General features: G+C 36.4%; 1 protein-coding gene across 2 annotated transcripts; it reads left to right on the top strand.

Annotated features, from left to right (window-relative positions):
- Positions 1-572: 572 nt before the first annotated feature.
- On the top strand, positions 573-19,730 carry LOC129429786 (dihydroxyacetone phosphate acyltransferase-like). Of its 2 annotated transcripts, XM_073856505.1 has the most exons (14): positions 573-726; positions 11,741-11,935; positions 12,490-12,666; positions 14,144-14,273; positions 14,644-14,771; positions 14,858-14,933; positions 15,061-15,212; positions 15,310-15,440; positions 15,684-15,910; positions 18,574-18,820; positions 18,921-18,999; positions 19,071-19,211; positions 19,366-19,465; positions 19,579-19,726. In XM_073856505.1, the coding sequence occupies exons 1-14, from the start codon at positions 715-717 to the stop codon at positions 19,674-19,676; spliced, it is 1,893 nt and encodes a 630-aa protein (XP_073712606.1). In that variant the 5' UTR covers positions 573-714; the 3' UTR covers positions 19,677-19,726. The 2 variants fall into 2 exon arrangements, with proteins under 2 accessions (XP_073712606.1, XP_073712607.1); XM_073856506.1 differs by lacking the exons at positions 573-726; positions 11,741-11,935 and having other exon boundaries at positions 12,500-12,666; positions 14,144-14,277; positions 19,579-19,730.
- The last annotated feature ends 4,342 nt before the right edge of the window (positions 19,731-24,072 follow it).

The following is a 24,072-nucleotide window of genomic DNA, read 5'->3' as shown; positions in this document are numbered from 1 at the left end:
TAGTCAACGTAGTAAACTTTTGGTTTTAAAAAGTAAAACTTTTGTTTTTTTAAAGTACAGTATATGATGATTATGTAAAAAAATATTAAATGTTGAAATTAACATTAACTTAGATTACTAAAAGATGCATACTTGTTAACTATTAGTTTATGCGCTGCTGAAAAAAACAATAAAACCATTACAGAAAATGTTACTGTTTTCCATTAAAATACCAATAGGAACTTTTACCATTAAACCACTACACTAGTGTGTTTTGGGCTATATTCCATTACAACCAATAACCAATAGAACCAATACATACCATTAGAGACCAACAAAGACCACTACACTGTATTGTTTTGGGACATATTCCATTAGAACCAATAAAATTCCCAATAAAACCAATAGAATTTCTGTGATGTGTCTATTGTTTTTTAGCAGGGTGGTAACTAAAATGGTTCATTAATGTTAACAAATGTAACCTGTAAAGTGTAACCGCTTTATATCTACATGTGATATGTTTTTATCAAAGCTGTAATAAACTTTGACAGACAATCTTTGGAGATTGCAGGGGGTAACAGGTCGCGAGACGGGAGGAGTTCCTGCGGTGCGCGCGCTCATTGGCTCGTGCGCGGCGGATTGAATGTGTGTCGGTTCGAGGTTCAGTTGGATGATGAGATCAGTTCAGAAGTGATCAGACATCAGAATAGAAGGGGAAGAACACCTGTATCGGACATGGAGCGAGCGGTATGAACTCTCTGGGTTTATTTACTTTACGCGTACTGTTATGTTTTTGCGTCGCACAAAACTTGTTTACAACGCGCATATGCAGTTTAGACAACTTTAGAATTGTAACGTAACGTTTGTCGTTTTTCAGATATAAACACTGCAAATATTTTTGTTTTATTATTTAAAAAACATTGAACAACACTGAAACCCAAAAGAGAAGGTTTGCATTTAGGTTTAACGTTAAGGTTTGCATTTCCCCAGCAAACACAGAACGTTCCCCTAACGTTAGTTTTTGGTTATATTTTGGTTATTTTTTTGGGAACCAAAAAATAACGTTCTACCAGAAAAACTCCGGAGACAGATTAACAATTAATTTGAATTTATTTAACAGTGATAAACAGCAATGCTTAAGGGTGTAATGATATAGTTCTTTGGCGTAGACCCCGTCCGTAGTTTGAATCCGGGGATCATGGATTCATGCATTTCCTGCCTGAAGATGAAGGCAGGGGCGGAGCCTACCCCCCGGTCTATGGACGGAGCCAACCTGATGGTGGTGGTAGGGAGGGAGGGTGGGTTGTGAATCCTGACGTCGGTGTCTGTGAACGCAGAGACAGGTGAGCAAAGGATTTAAATACTCCCAGTATCAGAGGTGATTGGCCAGATCTTGTGAAATGGATGACGTGGCATTAGAGTTTTCCTGATAGAACTTGCGCTAAAGCTTACATTTCTACCAGAAAGACTCCGGAGACAGATTAACAATTAATTTGAATTTATTTAACAGTGATAAACAGCAATGCTTAAGGGTGTAATGATATAGTTCTTTGGCGTAGACCCCGTCCGTAGTTTGAATCCGGGGATCATGGATTCATGCATTTCCTGCCTGAAGATGAAGGCAGGGGCGGAGCCTACCCCCAAAGATTTGATGGACACCCATCAGTTGGAATGTTTCTTGGAAGTTCCTAGAACATAGTGATATAAGGAGAATAGTCATTAACTGTCCGCCGATAGTGACCATAACGTCAACAGTAGAAGATAGCCGTGGAAGGCTGCCACGTCAGGTTTCAGGGCTGAGGCCGTGTAGGCCGGAAAATAAACACATTGGCTTGAGAGCAGAGAGGCCGCTTGGCCGGAAACTAAAGCCACGTTAGGCTTGAGAACAGAGAGGCCGCTTGGCCGGTAAATGAAGCCACATTAGGCTTCAGAGCAGAGAGGCCGCGTAGGCCAGAAGATAAAGCCACGTTAGGCTTGAGAGCTAAGAGGCCGCTTGACCTGAAAATAAAGCCTCGTTAGGCTTAATAGCTGAGAGACCGTGTAGGCCGAAAATTAAGCCACGTTAGGCTTGGGAGCAGAGAGGCCGCGAAGGCCGGAAATAAAGCCATTTAGGCTTGGAGCAGTAAGGCCGCTTGGCCTGAAAATAAAGCCACGTTAGGCTTGAGAGCTAAGGGGCCGCTTGGCCGAAAATAAAGCCTCATTAGGCTTGATAGCTGAGAGGCCGTGTAGGCCGAAAATAATGCCACGTTAGGCTTGGGAGCAGAGAGGCCGCGCAGGCCCGAAAATAAAGCCACGTTAGGCTTGAGAGCTAAGAGGCCGCTTGGCCGAAAATAAAGCCTCGTTAGGCTTGATAGCAGAGGGGCCGCGTAGGCCACAGAAGGCAACTTTATACCAGAGTGAGAAATGGCCATAAATGATGTAAAGGCCATGATATAACATGTTTGAATATACCACCACCACCAGTAGTTTGCTTAAGACATACCTTGATTATGGCTTGCCATTATTTAATTGAAATGTATTGTATTTTCCTGCATACTGTGAAATTGGGAGTGCTGCTCCTGATGAAGAGAGAAGATTGATTTATGCATGCTTTTGTATTCATTAAAAAGTAGAAAGAAGATTAGAGGGAACAAACAAATCTGACTGATGACAATAAAAGATTGCACGGTGTCTGCGTCACATCTTGTGCTTCCCCGGTCTTGTACTCTTATTTGAAGTTCTGTCATGTCGTCCATGTCTGTAGACTTGTAGTTCATTGGTCCTGTTGTAGATGGTTTCCCAGGTATATCTTGATATGATGTTTACCCACATGTATATGTACAGTCCTTGTGTTTCAGTTGTCCTTTGTCGAGTATTATTTGCTGTCATGCATTTTGAGTCCTGTATTCTGGTCTTCGTTCCTGTTCTGCTTTGTGCACTTTTGGGTTTTAAGAAATAAACCATTGCATTTGGATCCGTTGCCTTATCTTACCTGCTTCGCCATAACACACAGATGGTTATAAAAATCGTGGTTAACGATGTAAATTAAGACCCCCCAAAAACTGATAAGTGCTATCAGTAGGGTTGTACAGATGATAGATGGATATACTTCGGAGAGTGATAGCCTTCTAGATGAAAGTTTACAGCTTAAACTTTGACTAACCATGATCGCATGATTAATGTGACATTTATGTGTTACAACTCTTACATGACATGCACTTACGAAGAACTGAATTATTTGTTTTAATAAAGATCCTCCTCCACACTGGTATTCCAGAAATGATCGAAGTCCGCACCATTCATGACCGCAGACATGAATTGTGACAACCCACGTGCACGCGGCATGTACGCATGGCACAACACTACCAAAAGCTTACTCCTTGTGCATTTAGCAATTATGCATGTTCAGATCCTTGCAGCAGTTTATATTGCAATTCGAGTCCCTGGACGTCGATAAAGAGTCCTGACGGTAATACAGGCATCTGGAAATGAAGCACTTATAGAACTGCGTGTCCATTAGAGTCAATGCTAAAAACATGTATATCGTTTTAAAATAGCTAGCCTCATGTATGCGCCACACTGTTATACGGTTTAAATCCTTGCAGGCAGTGTATTATAGTCATATGGAAAGGTGATACACGTTTTGCTATTTTCTTGAAGATGCAGAGTAAGTGGATTGTACTCATCTTATTCCAGACAAAGTTCCTTGTAAAGTTATCTAGATTCATAACCTTAAGCCCGGGATTAACTGCATGATTTCTGTGATTGTGCTCTTTGTCAGTGGTACAGTGTCGTACAACGGGAGAGGCTCAAAGACGGACGTCTTCCCAGTCTTGTGTCCAAGATAGCTTCCAATAGTTTCCAGAAATTCAGCATGATCACCGCACAGTGTGTTTGCTGCTGCATCTTGTAGAAGTGCAAAAATCCTGTGGTGTATTCCGGGCTTAAAACAAAACATAGAATGAAATTAGAAACAAGTTATGAAACGAAATTCGTTTTAAAGTAAATAAAACTTATGGCGTGTTATTTCAGACGCATTCCATTTGTCCTGTCATGTTGGAATTCATTAAAACAGCCTATGATGATTAAAATTAAATAGTTAATACACATAGGATAATCGAACAATGATAGATACGAACATTACACCACTCAAACAAATATAAAACAGACATTATTTCCATTGGGTTCCATGTAAAACAAGAATGAATTGTGTTTATAATCTGTAGTTATAGCTGGTGCACCGCCATTTCGGGCGACCCATCTGTTGCCAACGTTCAACGGCACTTTAATGTGCTGTGAATTTTAAAGCTGTCACATTACATCTTCTACGGTGTCCAGACATCCGCTGTAGCCTACCCATGCGCTTGCACTGGGTTCCTGCGTCGCAAGCAACGCACAGTGTGCTTATAAATGGTTTAAACTGATGCAACCACATCTCCGTCTCCATGTCTGTAACATGGTCCTTGCCAACTTTCGGTTGTAAAAGTATGCAATCAGCCAATCCAGTATAATGAAAAACAGAGCTTACCTTAGGAGACGGTAATCCAGATAAATAAAGATAGGGTGTTCAACACAACCGAGCTTCGATGAGAAGTTGACCGAAATCTGGAATAAAGTCTCATTTGAGAAGTACAGTTATAAGGTGAAGCGGTCACATACTTTATGCATGAAATTTGCATACTACATTTCTTGTAATGTACCTTTGCCTGCACATTCCATAGACATCCATATATAACTTTTCCCTCTGATTTCCAATATGAAAAATATAGCATAACTTTCTCAATCCTCAACGGATTTTTACAATCCTGGTATCTTTGTAAATGGAATGTCTGCTCAGTGATAACTTTTGAGCTTTGGGGTTTTTTGAAAATTGTGTCATCATACCTACTTTAATAACTGGAGATCTTAAAGCACAAAGCTTTATATAAAACAAATGCTGTACCCCGAGCTCAATAAAATTGACAATATGCATTACTGTTGCCATTCGACCACACACACTTACGATTTGCTAAGCAACAAATATGTGAGCTATGCTATATGACGTAAGATTTAAAATTCGTAAAATAGCGTATTCCCGTATCCTTATTAAAGTCTGTAATTAGGGTCAGGTGAGAGAATATCTATGGTTAATATTTGCCGTTGATCGGAACAGTTTGCATGAATAACTGTTAGGCATTATGCAACATGCATTGTTATAGAGTAGCAAGTAAATACATGGTACCTTAAATTAGTTGATTTTAGGGAAATACTGAAAAGGAGAGTTTCAGATGAAACTCGAATACTACGCGGCATTACTTATGCAAACGCGCGAGCACGCGACCGTATCAGACGCCTCTTTTCGCGAGCAACAGCCGTTCATCCGAGTCGATCGATGTCTTTGCTTTACCCGCATACTGTTCAGAACCTATAATAAGTTGAGCATTACGTATGGTAGATGTAGGACAAAGATCCTGTGATTATGGAGATGTCAACCTTCGGCATTCTCCGAAACCCGCTGCGGCACTGCCAACGTGCAGGTGCAGCGCTTCGCCAATCAATGATGATTAGTGACATCTGCTGCGGGCGTTTCAGAGTGTGCGACAGTCAATAATGTTATGTTTACACTTTACGGATCCTCCAAATGTACTTGCACTGTTCATAACGTTTCCTTCCCTGTGCAGCGTTACGCACTTTTAAGGAAACTTGCAGACTTCCCTTTTTAAAGTCTGTGGCTTTCTATGAGAGCTCACGATGATGATGCTGGTGAAACGAAACGTGTAACGTTACCGTGACTTCAGAAAGGATGAGTAGTAGATGAGAAAGAGCAGCCAGATGTCGCTGGATGAAAGGATCCTAGGAAAATAGTTCAAATACCCGATAGAATCACTCGATATTTAAATCGGCGTGTTTCGGGTAACAAAGGCTTTAGTGCCGTGTATGCACTGGACATCGCGCGTGTGAATCCTGACGTCGGTGTCTGTGAACGCAGAGACAGGTGAGCAAAGGATTTAAATACTCCCAGTATCAGAGGTGATTGGCCAGATCTTGTGAAATGGATGACGTGGCATTAGAGTTTTCCTGATAGAACTTGCGCTAAAGCTTACATTTCTGGGAACGTTGTTTTTAGGTTTTATTTTTTGCAACCATAAAATAACGTTCCCATAGCGTTGTAGGGTGGTTATTTTTAAATAACCTAAAAATAACTTATACAGAACGTTATATTTTGGTTCTTTTTTGGTTATTTTTTTGGAACCATAAAATAACGTTCCCATAACGTTGCAGGGTGGTTATTTTTAAAATAACCCAAAAATAACTTATACAGAACGTTATTTTTTGGTTATTTTTTTGGAACCATAAAATAACGTTCCCATAACGTTGCAGGGTGGTTATTTTTAAAATAACCTAAAAATAACTTATACAGAACGTTATTTTTTGGTTCTTTTTTGGTTATTTTTTTGGAACCATAAAATGACGTTCCCATAACGTTGCAGGGTGGTTATTTTTAAAATAACCTAAAAATAACTTATACAGAACGTTATTTTTTGGTTATTTTTTGGTTATTTTTTTGGAACCATAAAATAACGTTCCCATAACGTTGCAGGGTGGTTATTTTTAAAATAACCTAAAAATAACTTATACAGAACGTTATTTTTTGGTTATTTTTTGGTTATTTTTTTGGAACCATAAAATAACGTTCCCATAACGTTGCAGGGTGGTTATTTTTAAAATAACCTAAAAATAACTTATACAGAACGTTATTTTTTGGTTCTTTTTTGGTTATTTTTTTGGAACCATAAAATAACGTTCCCATAACGTTGCAGGGTGGTTATTTTTAAAATAACCTAAAAATAACTTATACAGAACGTTATTTTTTGGTTATTTTTTGGTTATTTTTTTGGAACCATAAAATAACGTTCCCATAACGTTGCAGGGTGGTTATTTTTAAAATAACCTAAAAATAACTTAGACAGAACGTTATTTTTTGGTTATTTTTTGGTTATTTTTTGGAACCATAAAATAACGTTCCCATAACGTTGCAGGGTGGTTATTTTTAAAATAACCTAAAAATAACTTATACAGAACGTTATTTTTTGGTTATTTTCTGGTTATTTTTTTGGAACCATAAAATAACGTTCCCATAACGTTGCAGGGTGGTTATTTTTAAAATAACCTAAAAATAACTTATACAGAACGTTATTTTTTGGTTATTTTTTGGTTTTCTGGAACCATAAAATAACCTAAAAATAACTTACACATAACGTTCTCTAATGGTTATTTTTTGGTTATGTGTTTTTTTTAGGAAATGAAGTGAATGCATAATTAAACCCATTATTCCTTTAGTGTGCACGTCTAATATGCGCGTGCTTGTCTGCACGAGCTTACCGCCTTCTTCACGAGTACCCGCTTTATCTTGTGCTCAGGAAAAGTCGTTAATTTAAAAAATAACGGTCCTTTCGTTTTTACCTCAGAGACTAACATTATTTTAGCGGTTCTTTTGTCTCTTTCTTGATTTAGTAACTTAAATATGTGAGAAGAAATATATATACGAGTGATTTCCAATCGATTTGAGGAGAATTTGAGGAGAATATAATGTTAGAAACTTTTTATTGTTGTAAAAACGGATAGCCGACTAACTGTGGTAAGATCTTTTAACCTAAAGTGACTGATTTATTTCTCATTGCGTTTTAACTTCAGAGTATATCATTCTAGCGATTTCTTTTTTGTTTCTTCATTAGTAGCTTAAATATGTGAAAACGAAAATATATTTTAATTATTTCCATGAAGAGAATATGAAGTTAGAAGCTTTTGATTATTGTAAAAACTGAGAGAGAGATGCTGATTGTTGTTACTTAATAATGGAGAGGCGGCTGCTGTAAGGTCTGTTAAACTAAAGTGAATTACATGTTTATATATTTTCAATAAATATCTATTTTAACTCTTCTTTATTGTGTTGAAGTCACTATTATATATTTGATAAAATATAATGTTATCTAAATACATAATATGTGATGTGTTGAGGTATTTTTTATATAAAATAACCTGTGTTATATAATGGTATAATATTTTAATAGACATTTTTTCCAGTAATAGCATAATTTAATTATTATAGATTTTGTATTAAATAAATTATTTTATTCCTCCTTATACGGAAATGTGTTTTACTTAGTTTAGATAGATATGATAGATAAAAACCAACCAAAACACAGCATGGGATGTACTAATAGACGTGCCGTACTTTTGTAAGCCTTCACTTCTTCACTGAGGCTGGAGTCTATCGCGCTCAGTCAGTGCGTGCACGGAGCCGCGGCAACGCGCCCTCGCGCCCTGGTGAGATCATTTTCACTCCATGTCAGCTGTGCATTTTCCGGGGTTTGTTTTTGGTTAGCCAGGAAAGTTTTCTTTACAGAAATAGAACGTTATTTTTAGGTTATTTTAACGTTTTCCTAACGTTAGAATAACGTTAGAAGAACGTTCTCCTAATGTTATTCTAACGTTAGGAAAACGTTAAAATAACCTAAAAATAACGTTCTATTTCTGTAAAGAAAACTTTCCTGGCTAACCAAAAACAAACCTTGGAAAATAACGTTATGGGAACCAAAAACTAACGTTAGGGGAACGTTTTGAGAACCAAAAACTAAGGTTAGGGGAACGTTTTGGGAACCAAAAATTGTTAGCTGGGTCTGTGCTGTGTTTTATTTAAAATCTGTGTATTATGTGAAATAAATATGGAAGCCAATTTCCGCCACATAAGAACAAAAAATCATGCTCTGGTAAATCATAATTATGAGATATAAATCAAAATTATGACTTTAAAAGACCAAATAAAAAGGTAGATATTTCGAAAGATAACTTTTATCTAATTTCGACTTTTCATCTCATAATTTTGACTTTAATTTCATCTCATAATTTCGACTTTTCATCCCATAATTTTAAATTTTCGTCTCATTATTTTGACTTTTTATATCATAATTATGACTTTAAAAGTTTGCCTTTTTATCTCATAATTTTGATGTTTTATCTTATAATTATGACTTTTTTCTTATAACTTTGTCTTTTTATCTCATAATTTCGACTTTTCATCTCATAATTTCGACTTTAATTTCATATCATAATTTTGACTTCTTATCTCATAATTTTGACTTTTCATATCATAATTTCAAATTTTCATATCATAATTTTGACTTTTTATATCACAATTATGACTTTAAAAGTTTGACTTTTATCTCATAATTTCGATGTTTTATCTTATAATTATGACTTTTTTCTTATAACTTTGGCTTTTTATTTCATAATTTAGATTTTTCATCTCATAATTTTGACTTTTTATATTACAATTATGACTTTAAAAGTTTGCCTTTTATCGCATAATTTCGACTTTCATTTCATAATTATGACTTTAAAAGTCATAATTTCAACTTTTTATATAAAAATGATTCTTTAAAAATTAGCTTTTAATTTCATAATTTTGACTTTTCATCTCATAATTTCGGCTTTAAAAGTTTTTTTTATTCCATAAAACTTTGACTTATCTCATAATTATGATTTTCCAGAGCATACAGTACATTTTTTTCCTGTGTCAGCAATGGGATTTCATAAATAAAAATTATGTTTTAACTGTTGGTTATTTAATTGTCGTAAATAATAATTTTTATCTTATAATTTTGACTTTTCATCTTATAATTTCGACATTTCATCTCATCATTTTGACTTTTTAAATCAAAATTATGAGTTTAAAAGTTTGCTTTTTATCTTATAATTTCTATGTTTTATCTTAAAATTATGACTTTTTGTCTTACAATTTCGACTTTTCATCTCATAATTTCGGCATTAAAAGTTTGCTTTTTTATCTTATAAAACTTTGACTTTTCATCTCATAATTATGGTTTTCCAGAGTATGAAAATGTCTTATGTGGCGGCAATAGGCTTCCATAAATAAAAATTATGTTTAACTGTCAGTTATTTATCTGTCGTAAATATGCGTCAGATGGACGCCTGTGATTCATGCATGTGTCACGTCTTGCGGGACATTTTAAAATGCTTAACTTGGCTTAATGAACTAAAACAGGTTTTTAGGGGATTTTTCAGACATGGGGACTTGCGACTTGGTGACTTGGACTCGAGTCGACTCGAGTCGCTAATTTTGTGACTTGTTAATTGAATTGACAAAAAATAAAATACTTGAGACTTGACTCGGACTTGGAAGTTAAAGACTCGGGACTTGACTTGACTTGAGACACGATGACTTGAATGACTTGAGTGTTAATCACATCATGTTTTCAGTTTGAATATAAAATATATAAATTATTTTAAAAAATTAAGTTGACCAAGCTGGAGCGCCAGCTGAGAATGGCGTTGTCATGACTAAAACGACACTATCATCCGTCATGCCCTCTCGTACCTTACGCACACCATGCCCACTTAGATCAGATATCAACATGTCAGCCGGAGGGGTACAGAGGGTCATCGCTTTTGGCTTCAACAAGATGGCAAAAGACGAACAGTGTGTTGCAAGACATTCAACATTAAAATCACGGGCAGCCAGACGACAACCATTCTGCCCGGAGTAGAATGCCATTAACTGCTTGTCAATTTGTTAATATCTGGTTAGTTGGTGGTTTGCTAATGCAATAATAGCTAAAGTAGCCCTCATCATACTATGTTGGGGACAAATGTGGGCCAAATAATTTTTATTTATTTTTTAAAATACTTCCCTTGATCTGAGCGGCATGAGACTTTTTTAAGTTTGCCACCTGAACACACACACACACACACACACACACACAAAGAAAAATGACTTGATTCTACAATGTTAGGGGTGGTTCACATGTCGCGTCTTTTGCGCGCCCAAGTTCGTTATTTCAAATGTAGGCGCGCGAATGGAAGAGACGCATTGCGACACGCTCGTTTTTTCTGGCCGCATGTTTGAGAGAGCGTGTGTGTGTGTGTGTGTGTGTGTGTGAGAGAGAGAGAGAGAGAGAGAGAGAGAAGAAATGTGTTTGAGAGAGGGAGGTGTTCAGAGAGGATTCTGTTGGATGTTAAGATGTTATTTGTTTTATGGACTCAATGTTGAAAATTTCAAACATTTTAAACATGGTTGGCAGAAGTGAAAAACAAATAATTTATAAAGTTACAATTTTGTTTGATTCCATTATGTATTTTACTCAACATGCAAATCCAAATTATTGTAATTTCCTGATAGTTACTTTCTATATCTGTCCTTTCACTTTATTAAGATCAGATTCTGCAGGTAAAATTACAATAATAAGGTGACTTGACTTGGACTTGACTTGACCTACTACAGGACTTGACTTGACTTGACATAGCCTGTGACTCGACTTGACTTGACTTGCCCAAGAAAAAAAATACTTGGGACTTACTTGAGACTTGAAGGTTCAGACTTGAGACTTACTTGAGACTTGCACATGTGTGACTTGGTCCCATCTCTGGGATTTTTAAACAGTTCACTTATTGATAAAGCATACTATGTATGTACAAGCAAGCAGAAGAGTTTAAAATACACACATTAATATACACAATCCTAATATGAAAATATATTAATATAAAAATGTAGTAGGCCTACTATAGCACAATTACTAGATACTATCTTCTTGTTTTTTAAAGTAGATATTAAGGTATACTACAGTATTGCAGTTTATTAATTTACTATGGTGTATAGTTAGTATAGCATACTAAAGTACTATATTACAATACAATTAGCAATGTATTACAGTATACTACAATTTATTACTTTAGTAAATACTACACATGTCATTGATTTATGAGGAAATATGTTTTGTGTAAGGATGCTGCTGATGCAGTGGGGACCGAAGCTGAAAGCTACTTTGATATTCTGGAGGAGAGGAGGCGGGGTAGTGATATAGGCTACGCCCTTCGAACCTTTAACCCCCAACCATACCGTTTGGCCACACCCACTTCAGCCAGCGCTCTCAAAAGAATGGTTTTAGAATCGCAGTACCTGAATTACATCATACAGGAGGTGAGAGAGTGAATAAATAAAAATCAAATCTCTATTGTCAAGATCTCGTGACAAAAATGCAATATAATGTAGTTAATTATATTATCAGTGGTAAATAAAGACCTTACATAATGAACTGTATGGTTTTTATTACCTCAGAATAAGCCGTTTTTCATCTACATAAACAGCGGGTCCCCATCCATGGAAGTCACCATTTTGCGTCGCCATGTTTCTACAATAGCCCTAAACAGACAAACTGCTCTACAGAGCGATTTTTGTCACTACGTTGTCTCAAACGATGGTATGTTTGTCCTGTGGTGGCTACCGTAGCTTCTCTATGCGTTTCGAAAGGGAGGGGTGAGCTGTTAGTTGCAATTCACAATCTCACCACTAGATGCCGCTAAAATCTACACACTGCACCTTTAAATCTCTGTACACTTAATTTCAGCAATGATCAATTTCTATTTCTCCCACATATCTCCTGAGCTATGAAAGAGCATCCTCTGAGCAATACAATTATGGATGAAATCATACTAATACAATATATTTGTTCACTCTTTCTTGCTCACATACAGATCTCGGTTGAGAGCAATGAACCGCATGATGTGCTTCTAGAAGAGGCATCTGTGATACTCGATAAGATGGCACAGAACCTGCAAATGGGTTCCATTCGTCTACTGGGCTTCATAATGAACAAAGTGTTTAAGAGTGTGTTTCGATCTATACACGTGAATGAGGAAGGTCTCACACGGGTTAGTGTTGAAATATTTTGTATCTTCTTTCTAACTTTTATTTTTAAAAAGACATTTTCTAAGTACACCTGCATGTCAAACTCATAGAGACAGGGTGCAAAAGAGGAAATTCTAAAGCAAGCATATAAATAAATAAATGTTTTCTTCTATGAACATGAATGACTGATCATTTAAAGGCACAATATGTAGGTTTTCACCACTAGAGGTCGCCCTTTCAAAACAATCACTTGATGTTATGAAGGAGAGTGAAATGATTACAATTCAGAGATGTATGGAATTTGCTAATCATGTATATGGATGAGGTAATAAATGTTTTATTACTTGTGCATTTGATCACATTATTTTATGCCATCGTAATGAATTAGCTGCAAGGCACAACAGCTGCGTGTTAGATGCTGTATAACCGCCACTTCCCCATTTGTTACGCTATAGTTTCTACAACTGGAAAGCGTGGATATTAGGTCACTAAAATGGCGACAATTAAAAGAGACAAGAAGATGTCTCTGGTCCAAAGAAATGTACCCGACCCTAAATGACCCAAATAATTTTTTACTCAAACTCAACTACACTGAAAAAAATGATTCATTGAATTTAATAAAATTTTTTAAGGTAAGTGGTTGCAATCAATTTATTTAAGCTACATTTAAACAAAAAAGATTAGTAAAGTAAAATAAAATATAAACTTTTGTTTAAATGTAGCCTAAATAAATTGAATGCAACCACTTACCTTAAAATTTTTTATTAAATTCAATGAATCATTTTTTTCAGTGTACATACATATTTTTAAAAGAAAGAAAGAGCCGACCCGAGACAAACCGGAGAAAATAAGACCTGAGTCCGACCTGACACGACTGGACCCGAATGTAAATGGCACCAACGTGTGTGCAGTCTGCAGACTCGCACGCACCAGTCAGACAAAAAAAAACTGGTGGCCTCGCATCAAATTTGGCCTGCTGCTTCATTTATTTTCATTTGTTATCTGACGATGACACAAAGGTAAAAAAATCACACAATGTCGCAAGCGCTCTTGTCAAACAAAGGAGGCGTTGGAAAAGGACTACCTCTCGAGTCCGTTCGGCAAAAATACATTCATTTTTTATGACCCGAGACCCGATACTGCTAATATTATATATTTAGGGTCAGACTTCAGGTTTTTCGGATCTTAGTAGACTTCATGAAGACCTCTACAAGGGACGAGACATTATTTAAAACTTTTGGGATAATGCAAGTACACAACTGTATAAAATATATAAAATATATCACAAGTGGTTTTTGGATATTTTATTTTTAAAAATCTTACATATTGTGGCTTTAATAATTTAGTAGCCAAATTGGTTAGTGGGTGAAAAAGATCTCTCCAGACAATAGCTTTGTGTAAAAAAATTACAAATGTAAGTTATTATTAGAATGACATAATGATCAATAAAATTAACCCATTTTCATTTTTGGGTAAACTAACCCCTCCTCACTCCTCCAGCTCCAGCAGGTCATTCAAGAGTATCCCGTTATCCTGTTGCCCAATCACAGGAGCTACATGGACTTCCTTGTTATCTCTTACATCATGTTCACCTACGACCTTTCTGTTCCTGTCATTGCAGCAGGCATTCGCAAGTATCTGCACTTTTTTGTTGTAACTGTAGGGTCATATTGTCTGTGAATGTAAAATGCATTTCACACATTTTAAGATGATGTACACTCACATCAGATGAAGATCGCCTCCTCTTGGTATTGAGATAAGCTTGTTAGGTTAAGCACCAGCCATCATGCGCCATGACATCACAAGTGGGTGGAGCCAGGAACAAGAGGGGTTGTGGGCGCCTGAATAAGCAATTTAAAGCATGTTTATGACAATATCTTAATTATTCCATAAATATTATATAGTTTTATAATAAAACTTACAACCATGCAATGGATTTGCTGAGAGTACAGACTACCAGAACTAGAGCTTTTTCCAAATGTGTGATTTTTTTCTTATAGCCCTGATGGGGATGAAGCTGCTTGGTGAGATCTTTCGGCGGGCGGGAGCGTTTTTTATTCGTCGTGCCATTGGCTCAGACAAGCTGTATTGGGCGGTGCTGTCTGAGTATGTCAGAACTATCGTCCGGGTGAGAATTTACAGCACATTTTACTATCACAATTTCTTTTGCGTAGTGCTTTTATTTATTTGATATTCATACAGATTTTTTTGCAGACAGGATTTGCGCCGGTGGAGTTTTATGTTGAAGGATTACGTAGTAGAACATTAAAATCACTTACTCCAAAACTAGGTAAGCCAGAGCTGTCTTTAACCTAAATAAAATGATAAATATACTATTCATTTTAGAATTGAATCTGACTTTTATTCAAATGCCTTTTATTTGATTGTCATGCCCAGTTCTTATATGATCTTCACAGGAATGATGCACATGGTCTTAGAGCCGTTTTTTAAAGGAGAAGTGTTTGATATCAGTCTGGTCCCTATAAGCATCAGTTACGACCGTGTGATGGAGGAGTCTCTCCTTGTTCACGAGCTTCTGGGTGTCCCTAAACCCAAAGAGACAACAGGGGTACAGAACCAACCTCAGCCAAGAGAGACAGCCAAAATGTTTTACATGACATTAAAATTATTATTACAAAGTAATCTTGCTTTTTGTGAATCTGCAGGGTTTGCTAAAGGCTAGGACTGTGCTAAAGGAAGATTATGGCTGCATGCATGTGTGCTTTGGCAACCCTGTGTCTGTAAGAGATCTGGCGAAAGGCAAAATAAACCGCATGCACTACAATCTAATACCAAGGTAGAGGACTTAACTATTTGGAAATGCATGTGAAATAGTTGGATCTTTAAAGTTTGTCTTTCATAATGAAAGTTATTGAACTGTAGCGCAACATGCTGCATAAATGCATGCAATATACTGATTAAACCTTGAATGTATACCTTAATGTGTATAAATATGAATTAAATAGAGCCTTGCTGTTCAGAATGTAATTCTACAAACACTGACACAGTTTATATTATAAAACGTTTCTTTCATGAACAGAGATTTGCCCATTACACCGAATAAGACGACACAAGAGTTTGTGTCTGAAATAGCCTACATGATGGTTCGTCTGCAGGAGAGAAATGTGGTACTGAGCCCGTGGAACCTGATGGCTGTGGTTCTTCTCCAGAACCTGCAGAAGGGCATTGATTTGGACCTGCTGACCCACAAAACACTTTGGTTAAGGAAACTAGCTGTGAAGTTTGGAGCTCATCTCAACTGGCCCAGTATGAGCACGAACTATAAATTAAAACTACAATGCAAAAAAATGATTTTCATTATTTTTGTCTTGTTTTCAGTAAAAATATCTAAACATTCTTAGATTAAGATGCTTTTTCTTGATTAGCAAAACGACCTAAGAAAATAAGTCTAGTTTTTTGACCAAAAATATCAAATTAAAGTGATTTTGTGCATAAAACAAGCAAAAAAATCTGCCAATGGTGTAAGCAAAAAAATCTTGAACATTTTTCTTAAACACTAAATTCAAGAAAAATTTGCTTACCCCATTGGCAGATTTTTTTTGCTTGTTTTATGCACAAATTCACTTACATTTGATATTTTTGGTCTAAAACTAGACTTATTTTCTTGGGTCCTTTGTTCGTCAAGAAAAAGCATCTTAATTTAAGAATTTTTAGATATTTTTACTGAAAACAAGACAAAAATACTAAGAATTTTTTTTCTTAATTTTTTTTGCAGTGTATTGCATTATATTACTATATTAAAAACCTCATTAGGGGGCGTGTACACCAAAGCGTTTAAACGCGGCTGAAACGCCAAGCGGACGCTCAATGTGGGCGCTTGCCAGCATTTTTGAGCTAAGCGCATTGGTTGCTATGATTCTTCTGCTTTGTGGATTAGTCGTTAATGATGCGCCGATTGGTTGTTGTGATAGTTGTCCCGCCCCTCCGCCACTTTGATTGGACGGCTGAGTGAGAGTGACATTGACAAACATTTTTCAACTCTGGGTGCTCAGCGCGGAAACAAAAGCGCAGAAAAAAATGAAAACATACGCCGGCTGCCGGTGTAGACACCCCTTAGCTTCTGTAGAGGAATGTTTTCATTTTTTATTTAAGAATTAATAGAGCTTTAAAGGGACATTGCTTTTTTTAAAAAAAAATATGCTCATTTTCCAGCTCCCCTAGAGTTCAACATTTGTTTCTTACTGTTTTGGAATTTATTCAGCTGATCTCCAGGTCTGGCGGTACTATTTTTAGCATGGCTTAGCACATTCCATTGAATCTGATTAGACCATTGGCATCGCGCTAAAAAATAACCAAAGAGTTTCAATATTTTTTCTATTTAAATCTTGACTCTTCTGTAGTTATATTGTGTATGAAGACCGACGGAAAATTAAAAGTTGTAATTTTCTAGGCAGATATGGCAGGAACTATACTCTTATTCTGGCGTAATAATCAAGGACTTTGCTGCTGTAACATGGCTGCAGCAGGCGTTGTGTCCGAAAATAGTCCCCTTGGTTACTTTCCATTGCAGGGGACTATTTTCAGGCAGTGTGTAATATCACTACGCCTGCTGCAGCCATGATTATTACACCAGAATAAGAGTATAGTTCGACTAAATGCATGCCTAAATACAACAAAACCCCCATTCAGGGCTGTTACCATAGCTAGAACATAGACATAAATATGAGACAAACAGAATGGAATTCATATATTTGTCAATTTCTGTATTAATAAGCCCTGTAAAACTAGTAAGTGTGTGTTTAAACCTTTGTAAATTTCAAAAAACAAAAGTAAATATTTTTACACAAATGTAATAGGTCACAAAGTTTATAAATTGATCCAGGAAGTATCCATCTAGCTAGCAACTATCTTCCTTATGCTGCATACACACCAAACGCGAAGCATCGTATTTTCATGTTACATTATAATAATAATTCGTAACATTTATATAGCGCTTTTTCTCAGTGCTCAAAGCGCTTTACATATGAATGGGGGAATCTCCTCAACCACCACCAATGTGCAGCATCCACCAGGATGATGCGACGGGAGCCATATTGAGCCAGAACGCCCACCACACACCAGCTTATTAGTGGAGAGGAGACAGAGTGATATAGCCAATTAGTATGAGGGATGATTAGTAGGCCAATGGGCCAGTTTGGCCAGGATGCCGGGGCCCACCCCTACTCTTTTTCGAATGACATCCTGGGATTTTTAATGACCACAGAGAGTCATGACCTCGGTTTAACGTCTCATCCGAAGGACGGTGCTTTTTTGACAGTATAGTGTCCCCGTCACTACACTAGTGTGTTAGGACACACATAGACCACAGGGTGAGCACCCCCTGCTGGTCTCACTAACAACACTACCAGAAGCAACCTGTTTTTCCCAGGTGGTCTCCAATCCAAGTACTGACCAGGCTCAGCCCTGCTTAGCTTCAGTGGGCAAGCTGTCTTGGGCTACAGGGTGATATGGCTGCCGGCATTACTTACGGGATTTGACTTCATGTAATGCAAATTTTCTGTTGTGTTGAATATGTTCAACTTGTGCAAAGATGTGTTTGAGGTGAATAGTCCATTTTCGTGGCAATCCTGCCTGCCAATTCGTGCCATTAGCATCGCCTTGCGCGAGTTCGCATTTATTAGCGTCGCATTTACATTGACTTTGGGGCGTACACATCAAAGGCGAATTCAATTTGTCTGAGTAGATTACATACAAATTTAATGCAAATACGTGAATAGATGCAAACTTGCTCGGGGTGATGCAAATGACGCAAATCGGGGAACGTGATTGCCATGAAAACCTGTGCTATTTGCCTCAAATGCGTCTTTGCGCGTACGTAGCATTAGACAGCTATTGCATGGCAGGTCGATTCACATTTTCTTATTTATATCTGTGTTTAAAAACATATTTTTGTCTGTCTGTTTTTAAAGAGCATGTTTCAGATTCTGAGGTGATGTCATCAAGCCTGACCCTGCATTACACAGTAGTTCACTGTAAGGGTGGGCGTGTCTGTTTAGTGGAGGAGGTGGGTGCAGAACCTGTCAGTCAAGAGAATGGTGTGTTCAGACGTGCTGCTGCTGTGCTCATGTGCGCCTCTTACAGGAATCAAGCTGTACATGTATTCACAAGACCTGCTATGGTGGCTATTGCTATGACAAAGGCTGGAAATAGGACAGACAAAGTTTTGTTTTTAATGATAATCTGTGTTTAATTTATACCTTAATGAAATTAGCTAACATATTTATACAAATATTTATACTATACTTTTTATTACAGAGAATATCTTTCATCATTTTATCTTTCTGTTGGAGCTCTTTTCCAATGAGTTCGTCTTTGTTCCTGGTCAAAACATTCAGGTGAGCCAGACTCATGAATGAAAGCTGCTTAGAAATCCAAGCATCGATCTAAACATCCGTTTCTCTTTTAGGATTTCGAGGAGGGTTGTTCTTTATTACAGCAGGCTGGTGTCATTGGCCGCTCTGATCAAGAGGTGTACGTGACAGAGGAAGGCCAGGAAACTATCCTCTTCCTCAGGGCAATGCTGCAGCCTTTCATAGAAAGTTACCAGGTGATCTTTTTCTCAGATTGACTTACATACAACAGCATCTGCACGTAAAAATGCATCTGCAAATAAATTAAACTAGACCTTTTCTCAGATCTACAACTGATACAAAAACTAAGACTAATACTTGGAAATCTGATAAGTTTATGTGTGTGATCAGGTGGTGTTCAGGTACCTGTGTGATGAAAGCTTACAGACGTTCAGGGAGAAAAACTTCTTACCTAGTGTGCGCAGTTTTATCACAAAGCTTCTTATATCAGGTGAGGATTATCAGAGAATCCATGAATGAAAACTCGCCTGTCCATATATGTGAAATAACCTTACTACCTAAATACAAGAACTGGTCAGTGATTTTCTGCAATCTTTCTCTCAGGTGAAGTTCAGTCTCATGAATGTTTATCATCTGATGTGCAGAAAAACGTTCTCTCAGCTTTGCTTAGGATGGCTGCAGTGACCAAAACCAAAGTGTAAGCACCTTTCACATGTTAAAGTGATAGGTCACTAAAAAATGTAAATAACCCCATTACGTCATCTTCCATATCATTATGTTTTTTTAGACGAACACAATAGGAGTTATATTAGAAATGAATGTAAAACTGTATTTATGTAGGCATAGATGAATAATAAGAGTTTGGACATGGTAATGACATATTGTGAGCCTCAAACATGATTGTTTCCACCTGCTTATGTAAACCTCATGCATGTAAAAGACTGCTGGAAAACAGACCAATCTCAACATAACACCAACTGTGACGTTACAGACGAAATGTACGCCTCCAACATTAAATTACACATTAAAAGAAGTACAATGTTGTTACAATGCTAAACAAAGTTCTGACTGCTGATTTAGCGCTATATGCTTGTTAATGCTATATGCTAGCTCAACATTATTATTCATGACCCTTTAAAATAAGTTAATAATAGACCATTTCATTTTAAGGGCAAATCCTTGGGTTGTAAATAGACATGTAAAAAAATGTTTGGATAAGTTTTGCACTTAATAAATCTACAAACCTTCTATGTAGATATCAGAGAACAATGTTATTTCAATGCATTCTTTGGCACCTTTAGAAAATGTCCTGGTTCCAGGTGGTTAATAAAGGGAACCGATTTTGTAAGAAAAATATCAGTATTTAAACTTATAAAATAACCAGCTTCAGGTAACGACCAAAGCGCACTTACGAGAGGGTGCATTTCCAGCGTATAACGTAGGGTACAAGACGTAGTAGCGTAGTGACAAACGCTGAAAAATCTTTGTTTTAGATTTCTATTTCCTGACTGCCGTTTTGTTTTGCTCTCTGCATTTCAGCGTTTGCCCTGAAGCTAGTCAGTGGTGGTCGGTGACTTCTTTTTTGAGGGTGCACGATGCGAAGCCCGTCACAACATGTATTTAACCCATCATGTGTGTGGCTCGTCTTGTCAAAATATGTGTTCGGCGCGTTATGTAAAGTTATGTGCAACACGCGTCATGTCGAGGTAAGTGTGTGCTGCGGACGTTTCGCAGGGGTTTATGATAAAAGAGACGCTCACATTTGCCAGATACTTCCTTAATCAGAGTTTAGTGTTAAGTTAGTGTCTTGCGAGTATTTTGTGAACTCTTTTATCGTAAACCCTTTCGATGCGTGTGCAGCAGGGACTTGTTTTGACAGGACTCATGATGCACATAGGTTTACATCACGCAACCAACACATATTTTGACATGATGAGCAACACAGATGACACTCTGAACACATATTTTGAATTAGCACCCCTCGGAAGAGAAGTCACTGGCCGCCACTGAATCCAGTTATTTTAGCCAGGATATTTTCTAATATAACTCTGATTGTGTTCATCTAGCAAATCATGGAGTACTTTTTATTTTTGGGTGAGCTATCCCTTTTTTAGAGAAATTTTAGAGAAGTGTTGCATGGCGCGGCGCAGTGGCAACAGCGCCAGATACAGCTGACACACGGCCGTGGTCAGCGCGTGAAGAACCAGACGACACTCGTTAATAATTTTTCCTTTAAATGAGATAAAAAAAATGGTTAATGTTATGGTCATTAACTTTTATACGTTTTACATTAACATTTTCATGTTTAATCTGTTAATATAAATGAATTACTGTTTATCCTCATTTAAGATAAATTTACAGAATATTGTAACAGCTCATCTCTGAGGTAAATTTAAAAGAGCCATATTTACCATCCACGAAACAAATAATCCATACGATAATCAATATACTCCCGATATTCCACATGTTAAATGGTGAATTACGCTGACAGTATGTTGAATTAGGCTACTGTTCACGAGAAACGAAACTAAATGTCACATCATCGGTTCAGATGACTGAAATGACATTAAGTTACACATAATACCGCGGCTCCTGGCGATATATTGAGGTCTTAAAGGGACACTTCACCCATTTGCATTAAGCTTTGTATAGTTAGATCTCCAGTCATGTTTTTGAATGGTCGTGCATCATTTCCTCAGTTTCCGATGAGACAAGAGAAATACAGATTTCAGTGTTGCAACTTCCTTCTTTCAATGATGTAAAAATCATCATTTTGCATCATTGAAAGCAGGAAGTCCAATATCTTTGTTGATGGGGTGAGACTACAAACACCCCTTTTCTCGGTCAAATAGGCACTAAATTCGAAATGTATGTTAAATTTCGACTACAAATATGACGCACTTTCAATAAAGATTAATGTTTCTACGGGTGAAATGCTCCTTTAAGAAAGGCAAAACTTTAATCTGTGCAAGAAACAGACAAAACATTATTATAGTTACATTATATATAACCTCTATCCACCTTATATTCGAACGCGGAAGTAAGTGACGTCAATTTTAATATCAGGTGTTCAGGTAGAAAACGTGTCATGGGAGCACGCATAAAACATGATTTAAACAGTTTATTTACTACACCTGCCATGTATGACCTAGTGGGAGGATGAACTGAAGAAGTGGCCTGATAAATGTAGATATATTCAATAATTATGTTATTGCTGGGGGCGTCTTCGATGCGCAACTATAAAGCACAGATGCATTTCTCATTCAACATTGTAAGTTATTTGAACAAAAGCCATAAACATATGAAACTATTACATGTATTCAGTATTGTTTTCGTTTTATAAAAATATTATTACATTACTTCTTATGCACTAGATGGAGACATGAGTTACGAAATTATTTACTTATTTTAAAACAAGTAAATAATTATTTTCGTTTTCTTTTTTTTAAATACAACAAAAGTACACGCAAACACACTAAGAAGTATTATAAACATGAACTGATAAGCAATTTAAGTCGTATATATTCTGTACTGTAATTGCATTTTTGTAATAATAGAATAATACGCCTCCATAAATATTGGAACAGAAGCACGTTTTGTGTTTTTTAATACAGATGTGAGCTATTTGTTAATCTCCATGCAAGTGATACAGATCATATTTAGGTTTTAAAAACACAACAACTTTTGGCCTCTTTAAAGGGGGGAGTTACATTTTAAACGTCTGTAATTCCTAAACTCTTCATACAATGGATGTGAATACTCTTATTATACCACGGGTCTTTTGAATGCTGCATTCTGATTGGCTGAGAAATGTTCTATGGGTGTTGATTATTTTTCTGTAAACCGCACACCTAACTTGTTAAATGTCTTAAAAATAGGCACCACAGCAATGTTTGTGGTAACCGTGGTATAAGAGGAATAATTGACTCCGGTCCTTTGAATTATTTGAAAATAATGCACACCTGCTTCGCGTCGTGCCGCATTACCACCTTGGTGTGCATTATTTTCTTATAATTCAATGGCCCGTCGTCAATTATTCCTTACGTAAAGCTGAAAGTGTGCACTTTAAGCCAATATACATGGAACTGAAATAAATTTAGGTAAACAACTAAAATAAGACAAAATGTGTTTCTGTTACAATATTTATGGACGTGACTGTATGGGTGATTCTCATGAAATCCAGACTTAGGTGTCCAGCATCAATTTTTTTTAAAAAGCACTTGAAACCATTTTTTCACATATAAGATTAAGGTCTGAACTTACTATAACCATTATTTTTAGAGGATTAAAAAATATTTCCTATAGAAATATTTACATTTTTTAGATTATCGAAAATTATCATTACCGCAACATGATATTACATTAAATATATGCTTTTACAAACTCATGTTTCGGTAATGAGAACTAAAAAGTTGTCTAGGTACTATGACAAACAAAATTTAAACTTTTATCTGAAGAGAAAAAATAAGAACTGCTTACCTGGTAGCCATCTTGAGTGTCAGTCAATTATGTTCCTTACATTATTATTATTTTTTTAAATGTTAAATGTTTAAATGATCACCAAATAGCACATGTTTCATTACTGTAAATGTTTATAGTATATCATGCACTGAAGCTTTTTATTTTTTTAGATTTTTTAATTATAAATATTTCCATGTCAAAGAACCCAAATCCAGTCATGGACACGTTGCGGTAATGAAAAATTCCTCTTAAATGTGGATAAAACAACAAAATTGGTTTGTATGATTTCATCTGAAATCATGTGCAAAATAGTACATGAAGAGATTTATTTATCTTATTTTGATACTCTTACTTTGCATTTACTTTTTATCAAAATGTTTCATGACACCTCATAAGTTTAATTTTGTGAGAATCACCCATATAATAGCACAATAAATAAACCAGCTAAATTAGCATGTTTATCAGCATAATATTAGTTGTTTTTAAACAATTATTGTATTTATTGTTTAAGGGGCAAGTACAATTAAAAAAATCAATACCAGGTGGTATTTCACACAAATGTAGAACGACTTCAGTATAGTTTCACTTTGAACATAAATGCTCTTCAGTGTCATCACAAAAAAGACAGGACTAGAA

Source organism: Misgurnus anguillicaudatus, chromosome 18, assembly GCF_027580225.2.
Source record: "Misgurnus anguillicaudatus chromosome 18, ASM2758022v2, whole genome shotgun sequence".
NCBI lineage: Eukaryota > Metazoa > Chordata > Actinopteri > Cypriniformes > Cobitidae > Misgurnus > Misgurnus anguillicaudatus.
The sequence above is the reverse complement of the archived record's forward strand: the minus strand, read 5'-3'. Positions and strand labels throughout refer to the sequence as shown.

Coding starts and splice junctions, on each gene's coding strand:
- LOC129429786 (XM_073856505.1), top strand. Junction 14,934..15,060: donor ATCACTTACTCCAAAACTAG/GTAAGCCAGAGC, acceptor TGATCTTCACAG/GAATGATGCACATGGTCTTA. Junction 15,911..18,573: donor AGCTCATCTCAACTGGCCCA/GTATGAGCACGA, acceptor CTGTTTTTAAAG/AGCATGTTTCAGATTCTGAG.